Raw genomic sequence first — 22,957 nt, 5'->3', positions numbered from 1 at the left:
CCATTTTAAATTGAACTTTGAAATTATGAATTTGTACCTTTTGATGATATCTTAGAATATCCTAATGGCTTGGATATGTTGCCGAAATATTACCTCATTGTATACTTATAATATTTTAAAAGAGGACTGTTGAGGAAGTTTACGTTTTTTTTTTTGATTTGTCTTACTCGTAAAACTTATCGGCATTGTATAGCGGTTCAACCTCTTTCTTTTTTTTTGCCCTCAAGTTTGCCAGGAGACTTTTTATTAACGTATCCCATAAAGTGTCGTACCCAACGTTAGTGTACCCAACTTCAATGAAATTCTGAGTACTTTTATCTTAAGATCGCTAACCACAAATTTCTTTTGCTGTTTTGTGATCGATTGTCCATTCAAAATCATTCTCATCATCAGTACCAATTTTGCAAAATCGTTATCTTCTCTTTCTCAATACGATTTCATTTTTTTTATTCCATGGTTGGCCATTTATAAAAAAATTAAATAAAAAAAAAATAAATTAAAAAAAAATTAAATATAAATTTATCTTATGATACTTACCGATTTATTTTTCGTAAGTTATCTAAATATTAGGTTGAATTCAATCCAATAAAAAAATTGAAACAAAATGCGCTCAAGTCTTTCGTTTCACGACAATTATCTCGTAATATTTTGGCACTCCGCACTATTTTTTATGCTACACTTTTTATTATCACACCTTATTGCGTGACTGTTTAACATAAATTGCTTTTAATAAGACAAAAAACCCACAAAAACAAATTATCCACAGATTAAAATGCGTATCATGCATCAGAATCATAACGATGTTTTGCGTTGTTTGAACTATCCGTTATAGCATTCACTCTCAATTTCCATGTCATTAACAATCTATGCGAGATTTCATCAATCACTCTCGATTTATTATGACACATTTCTGATTTATATCAAATTCTAGGCTAGAATTACTAAATAAAGAACTATCCATCATGCCATCATCTGTGATATCACACAAAAGTGCCATTGCTGTATTTTTCCTAATATTCATTGTGATGAACGTCCTTGACCTCAGTGCGGGTATCAAAAACGTCAATCCCGTTGACGGGCATCAGTATCGTCCGATTTTACGAACTGCACGTGAAGGATTTTTCAATTTTATCGGCTCCAACGGGAATGACGAGTACTCGTTTAATCTCAACATGAAACGTGGTGTGAGTCGCTTCGTTGCTTTATTGCGCGAACGTGAAAATTTTTTAATCAAGTTTCTTTCGGCAGAAATTGCAGAGGCAGTTCAAGGCTTCCGAGCCGTTTTTGTGCGACGTGAATGTTGGTCGTCGCAGTCAAAAGGTTCCTGATTCCGTGCACAAATTGCTTCCGGGTGACATTGACATCATTGGGGCATTTGGTGACTCGTTGACAGCTGGAAATGGTGCCATGGCGACAAACATTTTGCAAATTATGACAGAGAACAAGGGCATGTCTTGGTCGATTGGTGGTCAAGGAACTTGGAGAAAGTTTTTAACACTACCAAATATTTTGAAGGAATATAACCCGAACATTTACGGATATTCGTTAGCTGATGGCTTGTCGTATCACAAAAGCTCAGTGTTTAACGTAGCGGAAATTGGAGCAATGTCTCGCGATATCCCTTACATGGCCAAAGTGCTTGTTAAACGCATGAAAAGTGATCCGAAGGTCGATATCAAACATCATTGGAAACTGATAACACTCCTAATTGGGGCGAACGATTTCTGTTCGGACATGTGTTACCACGACACACCAGAGGTTATCACAAAATTGCATGAAAAACATTTGCTCGCTGCATTACGAACCATTCGTGATAATCTGCCACGTACGATAGTTAATGTTGTATCCGCCCCTGGTAAATATCTCTTAGGCACCCTTATTTATTTACATGTAATTATTATTTTTCTGATGCAATCCAAGTTTCAAGTTACTCAAAAACAGAAGATGAATCAACACTTTAACCTCTTTTGACTTGAACCGCATTTTCACTCCCCTCACCTATTATTCGAAACATCTAATCCAATATTTCAACCCTAAGCAATTCACTTCTTTATTACATATTTACATTTTTTTCCTCTTCTTCTTCCTCAAAACAGACGTAACAATCCTCCTCAAATTCACTGGGAAGCCAATGGAGTGTGTAGCAGTGCACTATGTCGAGTGCCCGTGCTTCTTCTCGTCTCGTTTCGGCAAGAATCGCAAACGATATGTGAAAATTATCAAAGATTGGCATGCAATGGAGAGGAACGTCACTGATCGAGATGAATTTCATAATTTGGCAGATTTTACAGTCAATTACAATCCATTTACGAGCAAATTAGTGTTCCCGTTGAACGAAGAAGGGCGCACAGATTTTCGGTATTTGTCCATGGACTGCTTTCACTTGAGTCAGAGGGGATATGCCATTGCGACAAATGGGTACTGGAATAATATGATGGAGCCGTACGGGAATAAGAGTACGACGTGGAGTAGGAAGGAATTTGTGGATTTCAAGTGTCCGACAAAGGAGATGCCATATCTACGAACAAAGGGAAATAGTTAAGGTAGATGGAATTTAAATTAAAATGAAGAAATAAACTTTAAGACTGCGTTGATGCTTAGTTTAGTTTAAATACATTTGAGCTTTAATTTTGAAGAATTTTAGAACGACTTTTTTCTTAACGTCACATATTTTTTCAAGAATTCAAGGGCATTCATATAAGATATAAATAAAAAGCTCTTTAGCTCCATCTTTACAGGATGATATTAGATTTTTTCACTCGCGACTTTATCTTAGCGAATACTGGCCTTTAACGTACTCCTTTATTTTGATCTTTGGCGACACGAAAGTCACTTGACAACTCAATCGCAGCACTAATCTTAATGAATTCACTTGCTTTTTTATAAAAAAATGAGTTCTGGCTATTTGAAGTTCGATATTGTGGCAGACAATTGTGAGGCGCTCGGTTGTATAAGTCGAGAGAAGACCAATTTTTGCTTTGTGAATCAGCAGGAGTGTATTGAAGTATACTCGATGTTTCACATCCAGCAGATTCATATCCCGTAGCATTGATTCTACGTTGGATCTGTTGTCTTTTAGGTGAATTGAGCTCAATGCAAGGTTGCAGAGTATTTGTAGCTTTTTCAGTGTCTCATCGGTTGCAAGGAATAAAAAACTTAAGCATCAATAGGTAATGAGTTGTTGACACACAAAAGATCCCAGAATCTCAAAATACCTAATCGTAATTTTTTTTTTTTTGAATTAATTGAAATTTTTTAATGAAAATAATTAATTAAATTAATTTAATTTAACACAAAGAAACAATTAAAACACCTTTTTAATTCCTCAATTAAAAAACATTTATTTGTGCAACATGTTTCGACTTGTCAGGTCATCGTCTGGCACACGACTGAAGAAAAAACGTTTTTTATCATCTTATCGAATTGAATAGATAAGATGATACGGGTGGCGGCTCTCTATTCATGAGTTTGCTTTCTCGTGACATTAGCAAACTTTCCCATGCGTCAAGTTTTGCATCATTTTTCACAAACTTTTTTCGTTGCATGCTGCCAATTTCGTGATTCAGATTGATCATATGTTCACTTACGCTCGTTTTCCATGCATGTCCGTTAATTGTTGCACTTACGTGCTCTTTTAAGCGATCCTTGATGGCGCGTCGACTTTGACCAATGTAGATGGAATCGCAATTTTTGCAGGAAATGCTGTAAATTCCGGATGTATTTTTTGGCAACTGTTTGTCCTTCAGATTTACGAGGGCATCTTGAATGGTGTTATGGTTCCTAGTTACAACGTGGATGCCGTGTTTTCTTAAAATTGTCGACAACGGATTCGTAATTCTTGGGTAATTCGTAATTCGTAATTTTTTAAATTTATTTTTTTTTTAATTTTTAAATTTAAATTTTTTTTTTAATTTTTTAAATTTTATTTTTTTTTAATTTTTAATATTTCAATTATTTTTTGATAAAATCTTACCTAAAAAAAAATTTTTTCTTCTAAAACAATTCTTTACAGTAAAAAATTTCAAATTAGCTTTTGGCTCATATTCAAAAAAAAAAAACTCATAAAATTTTATAAGAACCTTCTTAAAAGCCACGACTTTGTTTTAAAAAACGCAACTAAACGCTACAAAAAATTTAAATTCTTACGTTATTAAAATTCTTTTAACAAAAAATAAACACAAAAGTTCAATAAACTTACCTAATCATAAAAAAAAGATAAAAAAATAAAATATTTAGTCTAACACCTTCATGTCTACGTCATTTTTCGTATTACGGAAACACACACCAACCCATTTATAATCCGCACCGATACAAATCAGGTTCCGCGACAAAAACATCAGGATCGTGCCGTTAATGGTTTCACTTTCAGTTGATCTTTAACATCTGTGCGCGATGGTTTGTTTTGTTTCATCTTCAAAAAAATTTGACAAATTTATTGATTTTGTTACGCATCTCGTTAAACCAGTTTCTTTTGTCAAAAAATTTTGCGTGTATCTAAAAATATCGGCTATAAAATTATGAAATCTGTCATTATTGTATTTTTTGTTATCACGACGAGCTTCGTGGGCAGGTCGTGGAGTATTAAAGATGTCAATCCCGCAGATGGACTTCAGTATCGCCCAATGTTACGAGCAGCAGTTGCTCGACTCCGAAACTTCATTGATCCTCGAAAAGATGATACTTCGTTCAATATTAACATGAAGCGTGGTGTAAGTTATTTTTCGCTGAAAAAAAGCTAAAATTAAGTTACCTTGATTCGTTTGACAGAAAATCCAAAAGCAGTTTAACGTTTCTGAGCCATTTTTCTGCGACTTGAGTATTCCGTGGCGAAGTCGAAAAGTTCCAACTTCTGTGCATAAGTTACGTCCCGGTGATATTGATGTCATTGCAGCTATGGGAGACTCACTAACGACCGGAAATGGCGCCATGGCGACGAATATTTTGCAAATCCTTTTCACGAACAAGAAAATGTCATGGTCCGGTGGCGGTGAAGCAACTTGGAGGAAATTTCTAACATTACCAAATATTTTAAAGGAATTCAATCCAAATTTGTATGGATATTCGCATCAAAAAGGTCCCGAACTGAATGTGGCAGTTGCAGCTACTTGGTCTCGAGATCTTCCATTTATGGCACAAGTTTTGGTGAATCGGATGAAAAATGAGACAAAAATCGATCTTCACAAACATTGGAAGCTCATAACTCTCCTTGTTGGAGCAAATGACTTTTGTTCAGATGTTTGTCATTACGAAAATCCAGAAGTCATCGCAAAATTACATGAAAAAAATTTGCTCAATGCTTTAAGGATACTTCGTGATAATCTTCCACGAACAATGGTGAACGTCATTTCCACTCCAGGTAAGTTTATTTTTTAAAATTTTAATAAATTTTTCATCAAAAATCTTTTTTCAGACGTCACAATTTCCCTTAAATACACAAAAATCCCTCTGGAATGCATTCCAATGCAACATTTCTTCTGTTCCTGCTTCTTTTCGACTCGTTTCGGGAAAAATCGAAAAAAATACAAGAAAGTTATCCATCAATGGCATGCTGTGGAAAAAGATGTCACAGATCGTGATGAATTTCATAATTTGACGGATTTTACAGTGAATTACAATCCTTTTACGATAAATTCGGATTTTCAATCGAATGACGATGGAACCACGGATTATCGGTATCTGTCGGATGATTGTTTCCATTTTAGTCAGAGAGGATATGCAAGAGCAGTAAATGCCTATTGGAATAACATGTTGGAACCGTATGGGAGGAAAAGTACGACTTGGAAGAAGGAATTCACGGAATTCAAGTGTCCGACGAAGGAGATGCCGTATTTAAGGACAAAAGGAAATAGTTGAATAAAGATTTTTAGTTTTTGGATAAATTTGATTGACTTTGAGTTTTTCAGAAAAATTATAAAAAAAAATGAAAAAAACATAAAAATTACGAATTAGGCTGACTTAGGCTGATACAATTATCAAAAATGTTTTCGGTTTTTTAACATATAATTTTTTGAGAAATTCTGTCGAAAAAGATAAAAATTTCCGTTGAAACTAGTTCAAAATTAAATATTTCCATACACAGTAAAAAATCTACATCACAAAAAAGCGAGACGTCGAAAACTGATATTTTTGGCTTTTCTGAAGCAATGGTAGGTTTGCGGGCATATGTTTCTTGGCAAAAAATAATCTACTCGAGACAATGAACAATTCTAGTGAAAAAAAAAAATTTTTCAAAAAATTTCAACCTCAATTTTTTTCGAGTTTTTTGAAAATCAAAGTTTTTCAAAAAAAAGCAAATTCAGGTATTAATTGTATCGAAAATCAAAATCTGTCGAAAAAGTTAAAAAATTGCGTTAAAACTAGTTCAAAATTAAATATTTTCATACATTTTAACATTTTTAGTTGAAAATCATCAATTTAGAAGAGAAAATATTCCAATTTTATAAATTGGTTTTGAAAAAAAAAACAAAATTCTCAACAATTAGACAGAAAATTGTACTTTTCTGCTTTGTGAGATACTCGATATACATCCCACATAATATTCAGAAAATCTATAAAACCAAGAACATTTTTGATAATTGTATCAGCCTTAGTCGATTTATTTAAAAAGTGGCATAGTTTTCGGATATATTTTTGCTTCTAATAACGAATAAGATTGTCGACGGGTATGACGAAGCTTACGGGTAACTCCATTTCGTTAAAAGAAGGATATGAAGATGAATCATTTCAATGAGCGGTAATAGGAGGAGCTTTCAAGTTGCTTTAAATTGTCTTTTGGTATAAAATAAACTCATTGTCATAATTTTAAACAGTACAGTTCCGAAAATCAACCAAAAAATGACAGAAGAGGAGAAAAAATTTATTTGTGATCTTTGTCAGAACTCGTTTACAACTAAATTTAACATAAGTAGACATATTGAATCCCATATCAGTGAAATCATCAAAGATCATCCTAACAGTCGGAAATGCAAGCGCTGTTCGAAATTTGTCTTAAAAGAAAATTGGAAAGATCATTATCGAAAGAATCACAAACCACGAAAGTGTGAAAAATGCGGAAAGTATTTCTTCAATGCAGGTCCTTTTTATAAACATAAAAAAGCACACAACAGTAAAAAATTTACTTGCGATCTGTGTGGACAGGAAAAAACACGAAAACAAGAAATGGAAAGTCACATGATGTTTATTCATCTTAAAAATTTTCCTCGAGAAAAATGTGAATTTTGTAACAAAATGATGTATGTTACATATATGAAAAATCACATTCAACAAGTTCACGAGAAAAACTACAAACATAAATGCATCGTTTGTGAAAAAGGTTTTCAAAAATCATCAGACTTACGAGATCATCTAGCATTGAAACATTTAGAGAAGGAACTTTACAAGTGCTCAATATGTGAAAAATCATTTTCAACTCAACAATCCGTCGAGATGCACATCAAGGCAATTCACAAAAGAACTATTGCTGGTAAATGTGAAAAATGCGGAAAATCATTCACATCAAACTACCGAAGACACATCAAACTACATGAAAACAATCCATTTTGTTGCACTCAAAATTCATGTTTCAAAATGTTTAAGACTGAAATTAATCTGAAGAACCACATAACGGTTAAACATACATATGGCTTTAAGTGTGACCAGTGTGATAAAAGTTATGGTAATGGACGATTGTTAAAAAGACACAAAAAAATTAAACATTAAGTTACAAAATTTCGAAATTCTTCAAATAAATTAAAAATCCATTAAAAATCCAGGCTGCTCTAAATTTTTTTCTATCTTTTTGTCCCATGCCCCATTTTAAAAGTCGAAAACCCAAAAGGGCAAAATAAAAAAAAAGTTGAAAATTTCACCAAAAATTACCGTTCTTGGTCTATTTTCATAATTTTTCAATAACTTTTCAAAAATTTTTTTTTCAAAAATCATTAAATGATTGAAATGATTAATTAATGAATTAATGATCGAAAAATTTTTTTAAAAGTTTTTTTATGAAAAATTATTTTTCAATTTTTTAGTTGAATTGCTATCAAATCAATTTTAAATAAGAAATTCTCTATACATTAAAGTTTACGAAAATATTGATCAACGGTCAAAAATTCATGAAATATTTCTTGCATTTTTGCATTAAAAAGTATTTCAAATTTTTTTTTGGCACCTTCCATTTTGAAAAAAAGTTTTTGGGACAAAAAGTTCGAAAAAAATTTGGAGTGCAATATAAAAAAAAAAGTTCAAAAATGGACCATTTTTTGGTATTTTTCGATATTTTTTTAAGAAATTTTCAAAAATTTTTTAAAATATATTAAATTTTCAAGAATTTGTTATTCATAAACTAAATTTAAAATTTAATATGAATTATTAAAAATATTTTGACAGAATTATTAAAAATATTTCCAAAAAAATATTTTGACAGTTATTTTTTTTAAATTTTTAAATTAAAATACTTTGATATCAAATTTAAATTATCAAAACTCATGTAGATAGCACAAAAACAATTAAAATATTCATTAATGACCAAAAATTATTAAAATTTTGTCATTTTGTATGAAAAAGTGTTTTAAAAATATTTTTTAAATAAAACAAAAACATCAAAAAAATTTTGGAACGGCCTAAGTCAAAAAATAGGGAGTTTATTGCTCATACCCATATCATGATTCATATTGAGTACTAAAAAAAAGAATATAAAGAACCTATTTTAAATTTTTTTGTACAGTACCATTCAGAAAATCATACGAAAATCTAGGATGGCAAAAGCATCAAAAATATTTGTCTGCGATTATTGTCAGAAATCATTCGGAACAAAAGGTTCTTTACAAAAACACATGGAAATCCATCTCAATCAATTTATTAGAGATCATCCAATCAGTAAAAAATGTAAATACTGCAGGAAATTTATCTTAAAAGAAAATATGGAAGAACATAACTTGAAAAATCACAAACCAAGAAAGTGTGAAAAATGCGGAAAGTATTTCTTCAATGCAAGTCATTTTAATCAACATAAAAAAACACACGAACAACCAAAATTTACTTGCGATATTTGTGGAAAAAAGAGCGTTACTAAACAACAATTAGGAACCCATATGAAAACTATCCATCTGAAAACTTTTTCTCGATTACAGTGTAAATTTTGTGACAAAATATTCTTCACTAATTATATGCAAACACACATTAAGATTATGCATGAGAAAAACTTTAAACAAATATGTATCGTTTGCAAAAAAGGCTTTCAATCCTCAACGCGATTAAGAGAACATCTAGCAACTAAGCATTTAAGTCAAAAGCTTTACAAATGCTCAATTTGTGATAAAAGTTATAGTACTAAACATAGCCTTAACCGCCATATAAACATGATTCATGAAAAAAAAAATCAATAAAAATGTGAAAAAAAAATTAGATTTTAAATTAGAATTAAATATATGAATAAAATGTATTAAAATTACGCTTTTGTTTTATTTTTAATAATTTTCTTAATAAATATTAATTAATAATTAACTTTTTTCAATTTGACTGTATGAGATCGTCTTATTCATCAAATAATAAACTAAAAAATAAATAAAAATAAAATTTTCATTAAAAAAAATAAATTTTAAAAACTCACAATGTCCCAAAACAGCGACTCCAACAGAAAATGTCAAAAATCGTCCTTTAACCAATAAATACCCAAAATAAATTATCACAAAAGAAATTGTTACGAATATCCATCCAACAGTATTTAACAAACACACAAGTCTCGGTTTTAACGTAATTGGCTCAATTGGTTCCAAATCATGAAAAAAGCTTCCGTGCTTTTGAAAATTTTGTTGAAAATGATCTTTTTCTCGAAATAAGTTTTGTAGCCATTCGGCGGATTTTTCTTCGTCATCAGGAATTTCTTTTGTATCGAAGCGTCTGATGTAAATGTGTGCTTCAATACTTTCATCGTTAAAGAAATTTGGCGCGTTTTGCTACAAAAAAAAAATTTTTTTTTTAGATGAAAATTGATTTTTTAAATAAACTTACAGCTTGATTTTTGGTGATTGCGAGATTTATATCGTAAATGTTTGGACAAATTTTCTTCAAATAAGGGATGTTAGCTGAAAATCCCTTCGTTCTCCGGGTCAAATGATATTCCAGGGGCTCCAAATCGATTTCTTTTGCAAAATTCTCACTTTCTTTATGTTTAGTGTTTGTGAATCGAGTTCCTTGAGCGTTCAATAAAAACTATAAAAATTAAAAAAAAAATTTCTTGAAAAAATTAAATACCTAAATAATTAAATTAATTTAATTAAATTACTTTTTTATTTTTAAATTAATTAATTTCTTAAGATTTACTCACCCAAGCTGGATGTGGATACGCAAAAACATTCCTTAATTTATTTCCGTTATTATTTCTGTCTTTTTGGAAATTCCTTTCGAGAAAAATAAATTCAGCGAATTTCCATGCAAATCCAATTGTTGGAATATATTGATTTGCCTTATTCGTTAATGCCTTAAAATTGTCCAAATCTCCTATTTTATCACAAAAAGACATTCCAAGAAGCTTATCTACTTCATAATACTGATTCATGAGTAAAAATGCATGTTCCTTTTTACAAGCCGGTAAATCTTTTTTGCTAATATACATTTTTATTTTGCATCCAGCCCACCAATCAGCAATAAAAACTATTTCTACAGAGAAAATTTTATTTAAAACCAAAAATTTTTAAAAATAACAAAAATTTTACTCACGAGCATGAATCGAATAAACCAAATAATACATGAAAAATCGGTATAACTTCTCATTAAAAGGCTTCACGAGACAAAATAGAACGAATTGAGTGGCATTTAATATCAATCCAGACGTGAAAAATGAAATTGCTAAAATTAAATGACACCAATTTGAGTTTTTAATGGATGCCAACATTTTTTTAATCACTTAAATTTTCAAAAAATCAACAATAACAACCGTTCGGCGTCATTTCTCTCACTAAAATGGTCCAAAATTTCTAATGACACACAACCGGTTTCACTTTTACAATGATTTGAATTTAATTTTGTCAAATTTTTTGCAAGAACGATAACGGTTGTTGACATTTAAATCCGGTTTTAACTATCACTAGATAAAAATTGTCATTTTGTTTAATTTAGGTTTTTTTTTTAAATTAAAATTAATTTAAATATTTTTTACTTTCAAATTTATTCTAATATTTAATAAAAAAATATATATTAAAATAATAAAAAATAATATTTTCTTAATTTTTAAAATAATTTTTAATTTAAGGAAATTCAATAAAAATTTGAGAAATTAAAATAAAATTTAATTAAATAAATTTAAAAAAAATTAAATAGAAAAATAAATTAAATAATTATTTTTTAAAATTTTTATTGATTAACATTATAAATAAAACACATTTTTTTCCATCATTTGTCCAAAAACAGAAAATTTTTTATTCAAAATTTCGTATAAGTAATTTTTTCTTAATTTTTAATACAAAAAAAAACATCAGTAGACCATCAAACTTTTTTTTAGAATATTTTCCGTAACCAAAAATATTTTTTAAAATAATTTTTATTGTAAATTTAAATTTTTTAAGCAAAAACAGATCAAATTCAAGCATATAAAAGTGTAAAAAATTCACAGCTTTAACAGTATTTTTTTTCAGTTAAACATTATGAGTATGTTTAAAATAGGGCCTTTTTATAATATTTTGAAGTTTATAACATACAATAATAATATAATGATAAAAATTTGCGCTTTTATTAAAAACAGACAACTAATAACTAACTTTTTGTGTTTTTTTTTATTGCAATGACAACGGCTCATAAAATTTTTTTTTCGTTTATTTTTTTTTCTTATCAAAAAACAGTGAAATTTGTTTTCCTAATTATTTTTTTCATCATCTTAGAAACAACATTTTATATATATTTTTTAAATAGAGTATAAAGAATATAATAAGTAGTTACAACAAGTATAGCCACGGTAGGATATAGTGAAGAGTTGCTCTTAAAATATATTTTTTTTATTTAGTTTCTGAAAATTTGGCGTCGTATCTGATCGAGATCGGCTTATATTTACATTTTTAGGCGGTTTTTCGAAAAAAAAAAATTATTCTGCATTTTTTGGCAATTTTTAGTACGAAAAAAAAAATTATTAAAAAATTTTTTTGAGACAAAGACAGGAAAAAATTTAATAAGAAAACTTACAAGCTACAAAAGAAATTTCTAAATTATCGTCTACGAGTGTTTTTGTTGCAAAAATATTGTTCCTAATTTTTTTGTTCGATTTCTACGATTTTTTCCGATTTTTTTTTCAAATGTAATAATAATTATTATTGTTTGTACTTGGACACACATTTACAAGTTTTTGTCGATTTTTGTGTGATTTTCTGTGGGACAGAGTTACGTCATCAATGATAATTTTTGCTTGTTGTTGCAGATAATATTAATCGTCCTTTTTCACGTAATTTCCGTTGTTGTGGTTTTTCTCGTGGCGACTGTTGCCGTTGATGGGAGTGGATACTTTGCTGCCATACGATGAGCCTTTTTCGATTTTTGAGTAGGAGATTGACTTGTTTAGCAACCAGTAGACTGAAAAATGGAAGAAAAATTTAAGTTTTTGATTTTTTTGAGAACAAAAGTGATTTTATGAGAAAATTTAAATTTTTTTTAATTAAGTTGGACTAAAAATTAAAATTTTTTAAGTTAAAAAATTATTTTTTATGATAAAATTGAGCTTTAAAATAATTTTTTGTTCAATTTTCAATTAAATTTATCCTTCAAATTAATTTTAAAAATAAAATTAAAGTTGAAAATTAAAAAAAATAACTTTTTTTCTCATAAAATCCTTTTTTTCAGTAAAAAACTTACAAAGACCAAGCAGTCCGATACCAATGGAGAATGGTATCAAGCGCCCACTCAGCAACAAGAGTCCTAAGTAGTACAACATGACGGAAAGTGTCGTCAAGGTCCATCCAGCGGTGTTCAAAAGACATGCGAGACGTGGCTCGAAGGTAATAGGCTCAATTGGTGCGATATCTAAGCCATGGAAGAAGCTTCCATGTTTGTGGAAATTCTGTTGCATGCGATCTTTGTGACGGAAAAGCTCCTGCAACCATTCCGCAGCTGCTTCTTCGCCATCGGGGATGGATTTTGTGTCGTAACGTTGAACGTACATGTGAGCTTCGACACCTTCTCCCTTCAAAAGATTCGAAATTGTCGCTTTTTCCTAAAAAATATTTTAATTTTTTATTAAATTTGTAGAAATTTGAAGATAAAAGGAACTTACAACTTGATCATCGGTGATAGCGAGGTTAATATCGTACACATTTGGACAATTTTCCTTCAAATATGGGAGACTCACGGTAAATCCCTTCGTTCTCGGGATCAAATGATACTGCAAAGGAGTCATTCCACGTTCCTCGGCGAATTTAACGGATGCTTCGTGTTTGGTTTTAGTGAAACGAGTTCCCTCAGCATTTAGCAAAAGCTACAAAAAATAAGAAAATTTAATTTTTTCTTCCAATTTTTGAAATTTTCTGAACTTACCCAGACCGCATGTGGATACGCCAAAATTTTTCGGATTTGTTTTCCGATAATTTCGCGATCTTTCTGCAAATTCCGTTCCAAAAAGACAAATTCCGCGAATTTCCATGCCCATCCAATCGTGGGAATGTACTGGATGGCTTTCTTCGCGTACGCCTTGCAATTCCCTAAAACGCCAATTTTATCACAAAAGACCCATCCAAGGAGCCAATCGACTTCGTAGAAATGGTTCATGAGGAGGAGACCGTGTTCTTTGCCGCACGTCGCCAAATCCTCTTTGCTTATATAAATCTTAATTTTACATCCGGCCCACCAATCAGCGATAAATACCAACTCTGTAAGAGATAATTTGCGTTAATTTTAAAAATTTTTTAAAATATTTTTTGAAATTTTAATTTAATTATTTTTGTCACAAATTAATTCAAAATATATTCAAAAAATTTTTTAATTTTATTTTTCAGTTATAAAAATATTTTTTTGAATGAAAATTTAATTTTTGAAACAAAAAAAATAATTTTATTTTAAAAAAAATTATTTTCAATTTTTAAAAAAATATTTTCAATTTTTAAAAAATTATTTTCAATTTTTAAAAAATTATTAAAATAAAATAAAAATATTTTTTTAATGAAAACTTTAAAAAATTTGAAAAAAACTTTAAATAATTAATTTTAAATTAAATATTTATTTAAAAAAATATTTTAAATAAAAAAAAAATTAAAATTTATTTATTTTTTTTTTTTAAAAAATTAATTTAAAATTAATTTTTAATAATCAAAAAAAAGCTCATTAAATTTTTTCATCATGAAAATAATTTTTTTTTGGGAGTAAAAATTAGAATATTTAAAAATAATTATTTTAAAATTAATTAAATTAATATTTTTTAAATAATATTTAAGTTGAATTTTTTTTTCTTATTTTTTGCAATTTTTTTTTAATTAAATTTAAAAAAAAAATTTTTAACACAAAAATTTATTAAAATTTTAAATTTAGGAATAGAAAATACTCACGACAGTAAAAGGAATAGCAGAGATAATACATCAAATATCTGTACAATTTTACGTTAAATGGCTTGACGCAGATAAAGAGAATGCATTGTGCCACATTTATTATCAGTCCTGACGTGAAGTACGAAATTGCTAAAGTCAAGTGGCAAATTGTTGACTTTTTTATTGTTGCTAATATGTTTGACATGTCGAAATTTCTCCCTTATTGGCCTTATTTAAGTTGCTTATTGTATATAAAGATCCTTATATAAATATTTTTTTTTTCGTATATGAATACTACAGGTGGTTACTTTTCTTCTTCTTTTCAGCAATGGTTATAGATATAAACGTTTCGTGTCTGAAAGGAAACAAAAGGAAAAAGAAAAATTAATAAAAAAAAGGTCGCAGAATAATTTTTGAGGTGAAATTATTACAAAATATCAAAAAACTTGACGAGCTTCCGTCTTTTGTGGTCAAAGGTTTCGCAGTAAATGGCTTGGTAAAAAATAATTTTGGAGAAGTTTCTAATCGCTTTGATCATTAATCGATTCATTACACACAGGTGTTTATCAACCGGTAGATAAAATTGTTGAAAATCGTTTCAAATGATAACAAATTGCGATAATCTGTTGTGGGCACGAAATATTTTGTTGCAGAAGTAAAGAGATAATCTCATAATTGTTATTGCTTCACATAAAATATTTATTTTTATGGTTTATTTGGGTTTTCGCAAGTAATTTTTAAACATTTTTTGTTTATTTTATCGAAAATAATTCAAGTTCAAGGTCAAATATTGATCGTGAAAAATGATTTTACCCAAAAGTTAATGATAATATTGAACTTTGTGAATTTTGTATTTTTATCGAAAAAAAAAAATATTTTTATTTCAACCCAATATGCTACCTTAAATTTTCTACAAATGCGTGATTTACAAAAAAAGGACGAGAAGTAGCTTCCTTACTTTTTTCATGAGAAAGCATTTTTTTTTCTTTTAAGATATCGAAATTGGTCAAATAAATGAACGTGACTAGATAACAACACTTTCTTGATAATTCAATTAGAAAAGTGCTGATTCAAGTGAGAGTTAATTTTCACACTTTACAAGCAAACAAAATTGACACAAAATACAAAAATGTAGTAAATACCTACTTAAAAGTGATGGCAAAGCAGTAATTTTTATTAAAAAAATATTTCCTGTGAGACAAATTTTTTTATAAAATGGTCGATTTGAGACCAAAAAAAATTTTATGAAAAATTAATTTTATTTTTATTATTTTTAAAAAATAATTAAAAAAAAATGTTTAAACTTTGAACAGAAATTTATATAATTTTGCTTAAAAATTAACTTTTGCTGTGCAGAAAAATATAAATTTACTTGCAAAGTTTTGTTTTCTCTCCTCTTTGTAACTAAATACACTCTTCATTAAGTCTACAATAAATTTCAGAAGAAATTATAATTTTGTTACTCTGTAGAATCGATAAAAATTATCGAACAGTAATTCTAGTGAACTATTAATAATTTGAAAATTTAATGAATTCTCTGTAATTTTCAATTTCATTAAATTTTCACACTTTTAAGCGTTTTTAGAGTGATTCAATAGAACATTTTCGATTTTGAATTTTCATTTAATTGAAATTAATGACTTTCAAATTTTTCGCATTAGACACCGGTTTTCAATAGACTTTACCAGAATATTTCTTTTAATTTTTTTTAAATATATTTTTGTAACCTTTAAACTTTTTAACAGGTCTTAAACTGCTTTCGACTTTTGCTTTTGCTTTATTCGACTTTTTTCTTCACTTTTTCATTTTTTGCCCAATTTTTGTGTATAATATCCTTAAATGTGAATAAAGTAAATTATTTTAGATTTTTTTTTTCATTTTTTATATCAAAAACCATAAAAACTTTTGGAAAATAATGTGCTTTTATATTGCTTTTGCTTTAGTTTAAGCCCTGCTTTTTAAAATTGTATTTTTTTTAAGTGATTTTCAATTTTTTTAAAATTAAAAAAAAGTTATTTAATTTATTTATTAGGTATAATTTATTAAATTTATTTTAATTTAACTTTTTTAAAAATTTACCGAGAATTTTTTAAAAAATTATTTGAGAAAAATAATTTTAAGTCATTCCACTACAAGATCTAAAGATATTTTGAAGCGTCTGAAATTATAATTTTCTTAATGTTTCTTTTTACAAGCAGATTTTTGTTCAAAAGTCAAGATTTCTTTGCAAAAAAAGTAAAAAAAAATTCACAAAAAAATCTTTGTCCACAAATCACTCGATTCTTATGTAAATCCGGCTCAAAATGAACTTTTGAGATCAAAAAACTTAAAATTTTCATACAAATTTCGCTCATTAAAAAAAAAAAAAAATTTAAAAAGCTTCTTTTCTCAAAAAATACTTTAATTGTCAAGCGGTTCAATTGTTCTTCGTATTTTTTTTAATTAAAAATCGCGCACGGAATTATTAAAAGATCCATGAATTTTTAATTATTCAGACTCATCTACAAAAGAATACATTTAATTCTTGAGTTAAAAAATTAATTACTTAAAATTTATTCATTTTCACTGTCGATTTTTTTTTTTTTTTTTTCATAAAAATTTATCGATCTTGATAACTTTGGCTCAATTCCAGTTGCTTTTGTTAAGAATTTTTCATTTACTTTCATTTCTTTACATTTTCTAAAAAAATAAAAATTAAAAAAAAATTCTCACTCTTTACTATTATCACTTTTTTTAACCAAACATGATCAAAATATTAAATTTTAAAACTTTTAATTTTTTTTTGTAAATAACTTTAACTTTTCACTTTAAAAGTCACTTCAGACCATCTATTGACTAAAATTTTCCACTAAACCACACTTTAATTCCATTTTTATGTAAATTCCTAACCGCAAATTAAATCTAAAAATAAACAAACATAAAAAAATTCTTAACCTTGCCACGCCAAAACCATCTGACTCTATTAAAAAAGTAATCAAATTTCACTTTAAATTTACACGAAAAAAAAAATCTTTTATCAAAACCGGTTTATTGCAACTTTTTTATTATTATTGCCGCATTGCATAACCCAAATAAAGTTAATCGCGTCTCGACTTACGGAAACAAGTTCTTGCCAAAAAAAAATTTCACCAGAAGAATTTTTTCATTACTTTCTCAATTTTCACGATAAAAAAATGTAAACACTGTTCGCGTGGGAAAATTTTCATCAATATTTCATCATCAAAAATTTATGTTTTTCCGTTCGAATAATCGCGAGGAATTGATTGATTTTAACTTTTCAACGTCGTTTATCGCAATTTATCGCTGTGTAAGTACGCGACGAACAAATAAAAAAGTGTAAAAAGGGGTTAAAGTCAAAGTACATACGACACAAATCGAGAGTTCTTCAATGATGATATCACTTATCGACGATTCTTCGCACGTACTTTAGACTTGGAACTACTTTGGGGGACAATCTTTTGATTATAAATTTTTATGGCATCCATTCATTGACACTTAATTGCGATTTTTTGCATTTTTTTTGCACTTTAATCGACATCAACACCTCCGTCACTTGTTTACACTGCGCCAACAATCGCGAACTATCGTTTAATCGGCCACTTGTGTTGTTATTTTTGCGCTAGAACGAAGTCATGCAGCAACTACGTGTTTAGAAGGCAAATCGCCGCGATTCGGGCCGAAAATAAATTATTGGCACTGAAAAAATTCCAATGATTGATTAAGAGTGATAAGATTAGCTAATCGATCGCTTGTTGAACGTACGACCGGTGCATGTTCTATCTCGCTTTCTCCTCTTCTGCGGCAGATAAGAATTTTTTTTTGAAGAAATTTCGTGATCGGAAGATTTTTTTTTGTATTTTTTGACACACAGAAGACCCCCAGAACGGGACTGATTCTGAAATTTTCCATAATTTTGAAGCGTCATTTGTTGTTGTGACTCATTTTGATGCCGTGTTATTGTAAAAAATCACTGGAGCAGCGAAAAATTCTGTATTCCACGTTTTCGTGTGTTATTTTGGAGAGTTTTTCGATATTTACTTACATAAATATTCTATAAAATAGACATCTAGATTTCTCTTTGTGGTAAAGTGATTGTTGAAGTTGTTTTAGTTCTAGTCCGATTTTTTAACTACTGCTTGAATTTTGTGCAAATTAAAGGAATTTAACGCGAAAAAGCGATGAACAACACTAAATTACGTCTTCGAGTGTCGTCGGAGTTACGCTGACCAGATGTCACATTCAGGTTGTGGGTGAGACGAATGAAATTGATAAACAGCTGATCGGCCCCAGCATGCAAAAAAAAATTCCTGCCCATGTGCTCTGGGGCTGGCAGGAATTTTTTTTTGCATGCTGGTGCGGATCAGCTGTTCATCACTCTCATACATCTCACAAAGACCCGAGGCACAATTCGGAAACACCTGATTTTGGCATATTTTTGTTTACATTGTCAAGGACTCGCAAAACGCAACAATTTGTTGTTATTCCACGCATTTTTTAATTTAATTAACTCCATTTCTCTTGCAAAAAATGACTCTCATCCCGATTGAGACTGATTGGCAGACAGAATTCGAGAGTTGTGATCGTTTAGCGGTGGAAATTCACTCGCAAATCCAACAAAGGAACAATGAACTCCCGAATTCGGAACGATATCAAAGCATTTCCGCAGGAATTCGTACCAGACTGACGCAATTTAGTGGCGAAGTGAAGGAACTGAAGCGAAAATTGCGTGAAAGTGACGAAGAATTGACGCCTGCTGAAGAGGAACGACGAATTCGGAGTATTGAGAAGCTCGAGTCGAAGATAATTCAGTTCAACCAGGCGTTTGGAGGTGTTTCAAGTGTCGCTTTAGAGACCGTGGAGAGGAAAGAACTGCTCGGACGGAACAAATATCTGCAAGAAGACGACGAGGATGATGACGATCCAATTGCCGATGACCGAGAAGGGCTTTTGAGCAAGAAAACTCTTCAAAAAATGAAGGAACAGAACGCTCGAGTGCTACGGGAACAAGATGAGGGACTCGAAAGTTTGTCAAAAATTATTTCTAGGCAAAAGGACATTGCAACTCGCATTTATGATGAAGTAGAAAATCAATCAGGTGAGTGAAAAAAAAAATTTTTGTGAAGAAAATTTGTTGAAAAATGATTTTTTCATAGAATTACTCGATGGAATCGGAAATGACATGGAAAACGTTGACGTTAGAATGGCTGCGGAAACACGACACATTACACAAATCGTGAGAAGTCCCTCGTTATGTCGTTATTACATGCTATTGGCTGTCTTGATACTCATTTTGGTACTTGTCATATGGCTGAAATGAGTATCGAGTGTGTCTGAAACAGGATTTTATACCAAATAACCCCATATCTACTCAATTTGAATTAATTTTTAACCGATTTAATGCCTTTTTGTTACGAAAATGAGCAAAAAAATATATTTTTAGAGGAGTTTGATGCCAATTTGATGAAAAACTGCAGCGATGAGGCTCAAAAAGTTACTTTCTGGGGATCTTCTGTGTGTCAAAAATGGATTTTTATCCAAAAAACTGAGTTTTGGTCAAATTTTTAATAGAAATTTTTTGTAAAAATATCGTAAATGCTCAAAAATCAGCTTTTAAGCTGCCTGTCCCATCGGTTTAACGTCTTCAGCGACTTGGAATTCGACTCCGGTACTCGTGACGACATCTTCTACCGTCACTCCCTCCGCCAATTCCGTCAAAGTCAATCCACTTTCCTTGTCGACGGTAAAAACGCACTTTTCCGTGATGATCATGTCAACACAATTCTTGCCCGTCACCGGCAATTGACATTCTGGAAGGATTTTCGGTGATCCGTCTTTCGCCGTGTGCTCCATCGTGATTATACATTTCGTTCCTGGCGCACTAACAAGATCCATGGCGCCTCCCATGCCTTTCACAAGCTTTCCGGGAATCATGTAATTCGCCAAGTCGCCATATTGCGACACCTCCATCGCCCCAAGGACCGTGACATCGATGTGCCCGCCGCGAATCATCGCAAAACTGTCGTCAGATGAGAAATAAGAGGCTCCTGTAACGAGAGTGACTGTTTCCTTGCCCGCATTTATGAGATCGGCATCAACTTCGTCTTTTAGCGGGTACGGACCGAGACCTAAAATGCCATTTTCCGATTGAAGGAGTACTGTGGCGGACTCGGGGATGTAATTCGCACTCAACATTGGCATTCCGATGCCTAAATTGATGTGCATGCCGTCTTTGAATTCGAGTGCGGCACGTCGTGCGATGGTTTCGCGCACTTTGGCGGCGGGAGAAGTGCCGGCAGCGACGGGTTTCGAAGGATCGCGGATTTTTGTACGTTCGATACGTTTCTCATGGGTGCATTTTATGATGCGATGCACGAAAATACTTGGCATATGGATGAAATCGGGGTCTAGGGAGCCAACAGGAACGATTTCTTCGACTTCGACAATTGTACATTTGGCAGCTTTGCACATTGGGGGGTTGAAATTACGAGCGGATTTGCGGAAAACTGAAAAAAATTTAAATTTAGAGGTAAATTTTGTCATTTTAAATCAAAATTTCTTACTTAAATTCCCTAATTCGTCAGCTTTGTAGGCCTTAATGAGCGCAAAGTCGCCCGTGATGCCTTCCTCGAGGATATAAGGCTTTCCGTTGAACATTTGCATCTGTCGCGGTTGACTTGCGATGTCAATTTTTCCTTTTTCGCCGTATTTGATGGGAGCTCCGCCCTCGTGGATTAACGTTCCATACCCGGTTGGGGTGTAAAATGCTGGAATTCCCGCGCCTCCTGCCCTCAAACGCTCCGCTAAAGTTCCTTGTGGCGTCAATTCCAGCTCCAACTCGCCGGAGAGATATTGCCGTTCAAATTCTGCATTTTCGCCGACGTAAGAGGCGATCATGCGTTTTATCTGATGATTTTGTAGCAAAAGTCCTAAACCAAAGTCCGCAACGCCTATGGATTAAATTTGTTTATTTAATAATAATATATTTTATTGTCGTGTTCTTCTTTTGTTACGGACTAATTAATCAACTGTAACGCCAGGGAGGTGGCTTCTAACAATGTTGTAAGAGCAAGATTTAAATTTTTATAATTGTTTTAATTTATGAGAGGAAAAAATTTGTTTATTTACCGAGAGGCAGATAACACGCGCACAAATCTACGGCAAATAAACGACGACGTCACGACCTTGAAGAATTACTTAATAAATATTTACGTGTCGTGATGGCATCGAACCGTGTGAATTTTTCGAAAAAGTGTGAAAATTTCTCTTCCTTGTTGATGTTTTGGCTCACTTACCGGCATTATTGGAGACAATTGTCAAGTCTTTCGTGCCTTTTTTCAGCAGGGCTCCAATTAAATTCTCCGGAATGCCACAAAGTCCGAAACCGCCGACAAGTAATTTTGCTCCATCGGGAATATCTTTGACCGCGTCGTCACAATTTGCGAAAATTTTCTTCGAAGCTTTCACCGAGTAGAAGCGACAAGTCAATATCTGCAACGAAAAATTTAATTTTTTGCATAAATTAAGTTAAAAATAAGTCGCAACCACTTTAGCAGCGCAACATTGTATCCGGAAATTTTTTGCACAACAACCGATTTTATGCAAATTCCTACCTTTGACACCTCGAAAGTTCGCGAATTCAGGCGATAATTCGTCAATATTTTGCTGGACAAACGTGATAAACTCATTTTGAGCGATTTTTTAAAGGCAAAATGTGGATAAAAGCGAAAAATAATAATATTAATTCTGCGTCACCGACTTGTTTTCACGTTCGTGGTGCGGATCGTACTGAGGCATTTGTTGATGTTGATGTTTCTATGCAGCTACGGAAAAAAATGACCCAGCGAGCATACGCCTGGTTGTTCGTGTGGAATGCAGAAATTAGGAAGGTGAGTTAAGAGTTAATTTTTGTTTTGTAGTTTTTTTTAAGAAATTTTTATTTTTTCATTACTCGAAAAAAAAATGAGAAATTTATGAGGAATTAAAATTTGGTAAAATTTTTAATAATTTTTTTTTTAAATAATTTTTTAATAAATTTTAAAATTATTCAAACTTTTTTGAATAAAATTTTAAATAAAGATTTTAAAAACATGAAAAAAAATTATTAATTTTCAAAAGGAAATTTTCAGCTTCAAATTTTTCAACAATTTTTAATTTAAAAAATCTTATAGCTTCATTTTTTTTATTTGAGAAATTTGTATAATTTTTGATTAAATTATCAACAGTATAAATATTTAATTTTTTAATGAAAATATTTAATGAAACTTGAAACAGAATGTCAAAAAGTCGTTTAACGGGAGTCATTTACCTTTTTATCCATTTATATAAATTTGTGACTTTGTATTAATATTTGTTGGATTTTTGATATTTTTTTAAATTTTGGTTAAATTTATGTTTTTTTTAAACTGATAATTTGAAACAAATTTCAAAAGTATTTTTTTTTCAATAGAAAATTTAAGCAAACAAATATTTTTAAGTCTTTT

At 30.5% G+C, this 22,957-nt stretch overlaps 7 protein-coding genes across 8 annotated transcripts; 4 read left to right on the top strand and 3 right to left on the bottom strand.

Annotated features, from left to right (window-relative positions):
• Window positions 1–962: 962 nt before the first annotated feature.
• LOC134828908 (phospholipase B1, membrane-associated-like) lies at window positions 963–2,629 on the top strand. The gene is made up of 3 exons (XM_063841899.1): window positions 963–1,184; window positions 1,249–1,855; window positions 2,097–2,629. Exons 1-3 carry the CDS (start codon window positions 963–965, stop codon window positions 2,540–2,542), a joined length of 1,275 nt encoding a protein of 424 aa, XP_063697969.1. The 3' UTR covers window positions 2,543–2,629.
• Window positions 2,630–4,517: 1,888 nt separating this feature from the next.
• LOC134828907 (phospholipase B1, membrane-associated-like) lies at window positions 4,518–5,853 on the top strand. Its single transcript, XM_063841898.1, has 3 exons — window positions 4,518–4,709; window positions 4,768–5,356; window positions 5,411–5,853. The coding sequence occupies exons 1-3, from the start codon at window positions 4,518–4,520 to the stop codon at window positions 5,851–5,853; spliced, it is 1,224 nt and encodes a 407-aa protein (XP_063697968.1).
• A 1,374-nt stretch (window positions 5,854–7,227) lies between these two features.
• LOC134828906 (zinc finger Y-chromosomal protein-like) lies at window positions 7,228–7,698 on the top strand. Its single transcript, XM_063841897.1, has one exon. It carries the CDS (start codon window positions 7,228–7,230, stop codon window positions 7,696–7,698), a length of 471 nt encoding a protein of 156 aa, XP_063697967.1.
• A 1,781-nt stretch (window positions 7,699–9,479) lies between these two features.
• On the bottom strand, window positions 9,480–10,594 carry LOC134828905 (1-acyl-sn-glycerol-3-phosphate acyltransferase gamma-like). The gene is made up of 4 exons (XM_063841896.1): window positions 10,307–10,594; window positions 9,991–10,191; window positions 9,590–9,935; window positions 9,480–9,532 (listed from the first exon to the last, which is right to left on the bottom strand). Exons 1-4 carry the CDS (start codon window positions 10,592–10,594, stop codon window positions 9,480–9,482), a joined length of 888 nt encoding a protein of 295 aa, XP_063697966.1.
• Window positions 10,595–11,562: 968 nt separating this feature from the next.
• On the bottom strand, window positions 11,563–18,692 carry LOC134831596 (1-acyl-sn-glycerol-3-phosphate acyltransferase gamma-like). Of its 2 annotated transcripts, none has more exons than XM_063845370.1 (6): window positions 18,520–18,692; window positions 14,499–14,832; window positions 13,495–13,826; window positions 13,235–13,435; window positions 12,817–13,174; window positions 11,563–12,537 (listed from the first exon to the last, which is right to left on the bottom strand). In XM_063845370.1, exons 2-6 carry the CDS (start codon window positions 14,680–14,682, stop codon window positions 12,392–12,394), a joined length of 1,221 nt encoding a protein of 406 aa, XP_063701440.1. In that variant the 5' UTR covers window positions 14,683–14,832; window positions 18,520–18,692; the 3' UTR covers window positions 11,563–12,391. The 2 variants fall into 2 exon arrangements, with proteins under 2 accessions (XP_063701440.1, XP_063701441.1); XM_063845371.1 differs by lacking the exon at window positions 18,520–18,692 and adding an exon at window positions 17,844–18,098.
• Window positions 18,693–18,904: 212 nt separating this feature from the next.
• Window positions 18,905–19,922, top strand: LOC134828371 (syntaxin-8-like). The gene is made up of 2 exons (XM_063841320.1): window positions 18,905–19,572; window positions 19,631–19,922. The coding sequence occupies exons 1-2, from the start codon at window positions 19,005–19,007 to the stop codon at window positions 19,792–19,794; spliced, it is 732 nt and encodes a 243-aa protein (XP_063697390.1). The 5' UTR covers window positions 18,905–19,004; the 3' UTR covers window positions 19,795–19,922.
• Window positions 19,923–19,954: 32 nt separating this feature from the next.
• On the bottom strand, window positions 19,955–22,248 carry LOC134828370 (succinyl-CoA:3-ketoacid coenzyme A transferase 1, mitochondrial). The gene is made up of 4 exons (XM_063841319.1): window positions 22,088–22,248; window positions 21,770–21,965; window positions 21,038–21,424; window positions 19,955–20,980 (listed from the first exon to the last, which is right to left on the bottom strand). The coding sequence occupies exons 1-4, from the start codon at window positions 22,160–22,162 to the stop codon at window positions 20,088–20,090; spliced, it is 1,551 nt and encodes a 516-aa protein (XP_063697389.1). The 5' UTR covers window positions 22,163–22,248; the 3' UTR covers window positions 19,955–20,087.
• Between the last annotated feature and the right edge of the window lie 709 nt (window positions 22,249–22,957).

Source organism: Culicoides brevitarsis, chromosome 2 (genome assembly GCF_036172545.1).
Source record: "Culicoides brevitarsis isolate CSIRO-B50_1 chromosome 2, AGI_CSIRO_Cbre_v1, whole genome shotgun sequence".
Taxonomy (NCBI): Eukaryota; Metazoa; Arthropoda; class Insecta; order Diptera; family Ceratopogonidae; genus Culicoides; species Culicoides brevitarsis.
Note: the sequence above shows the minus strand (reverse complement) of the source record. Positions and strands in the feature narration are given on the sequence as shown.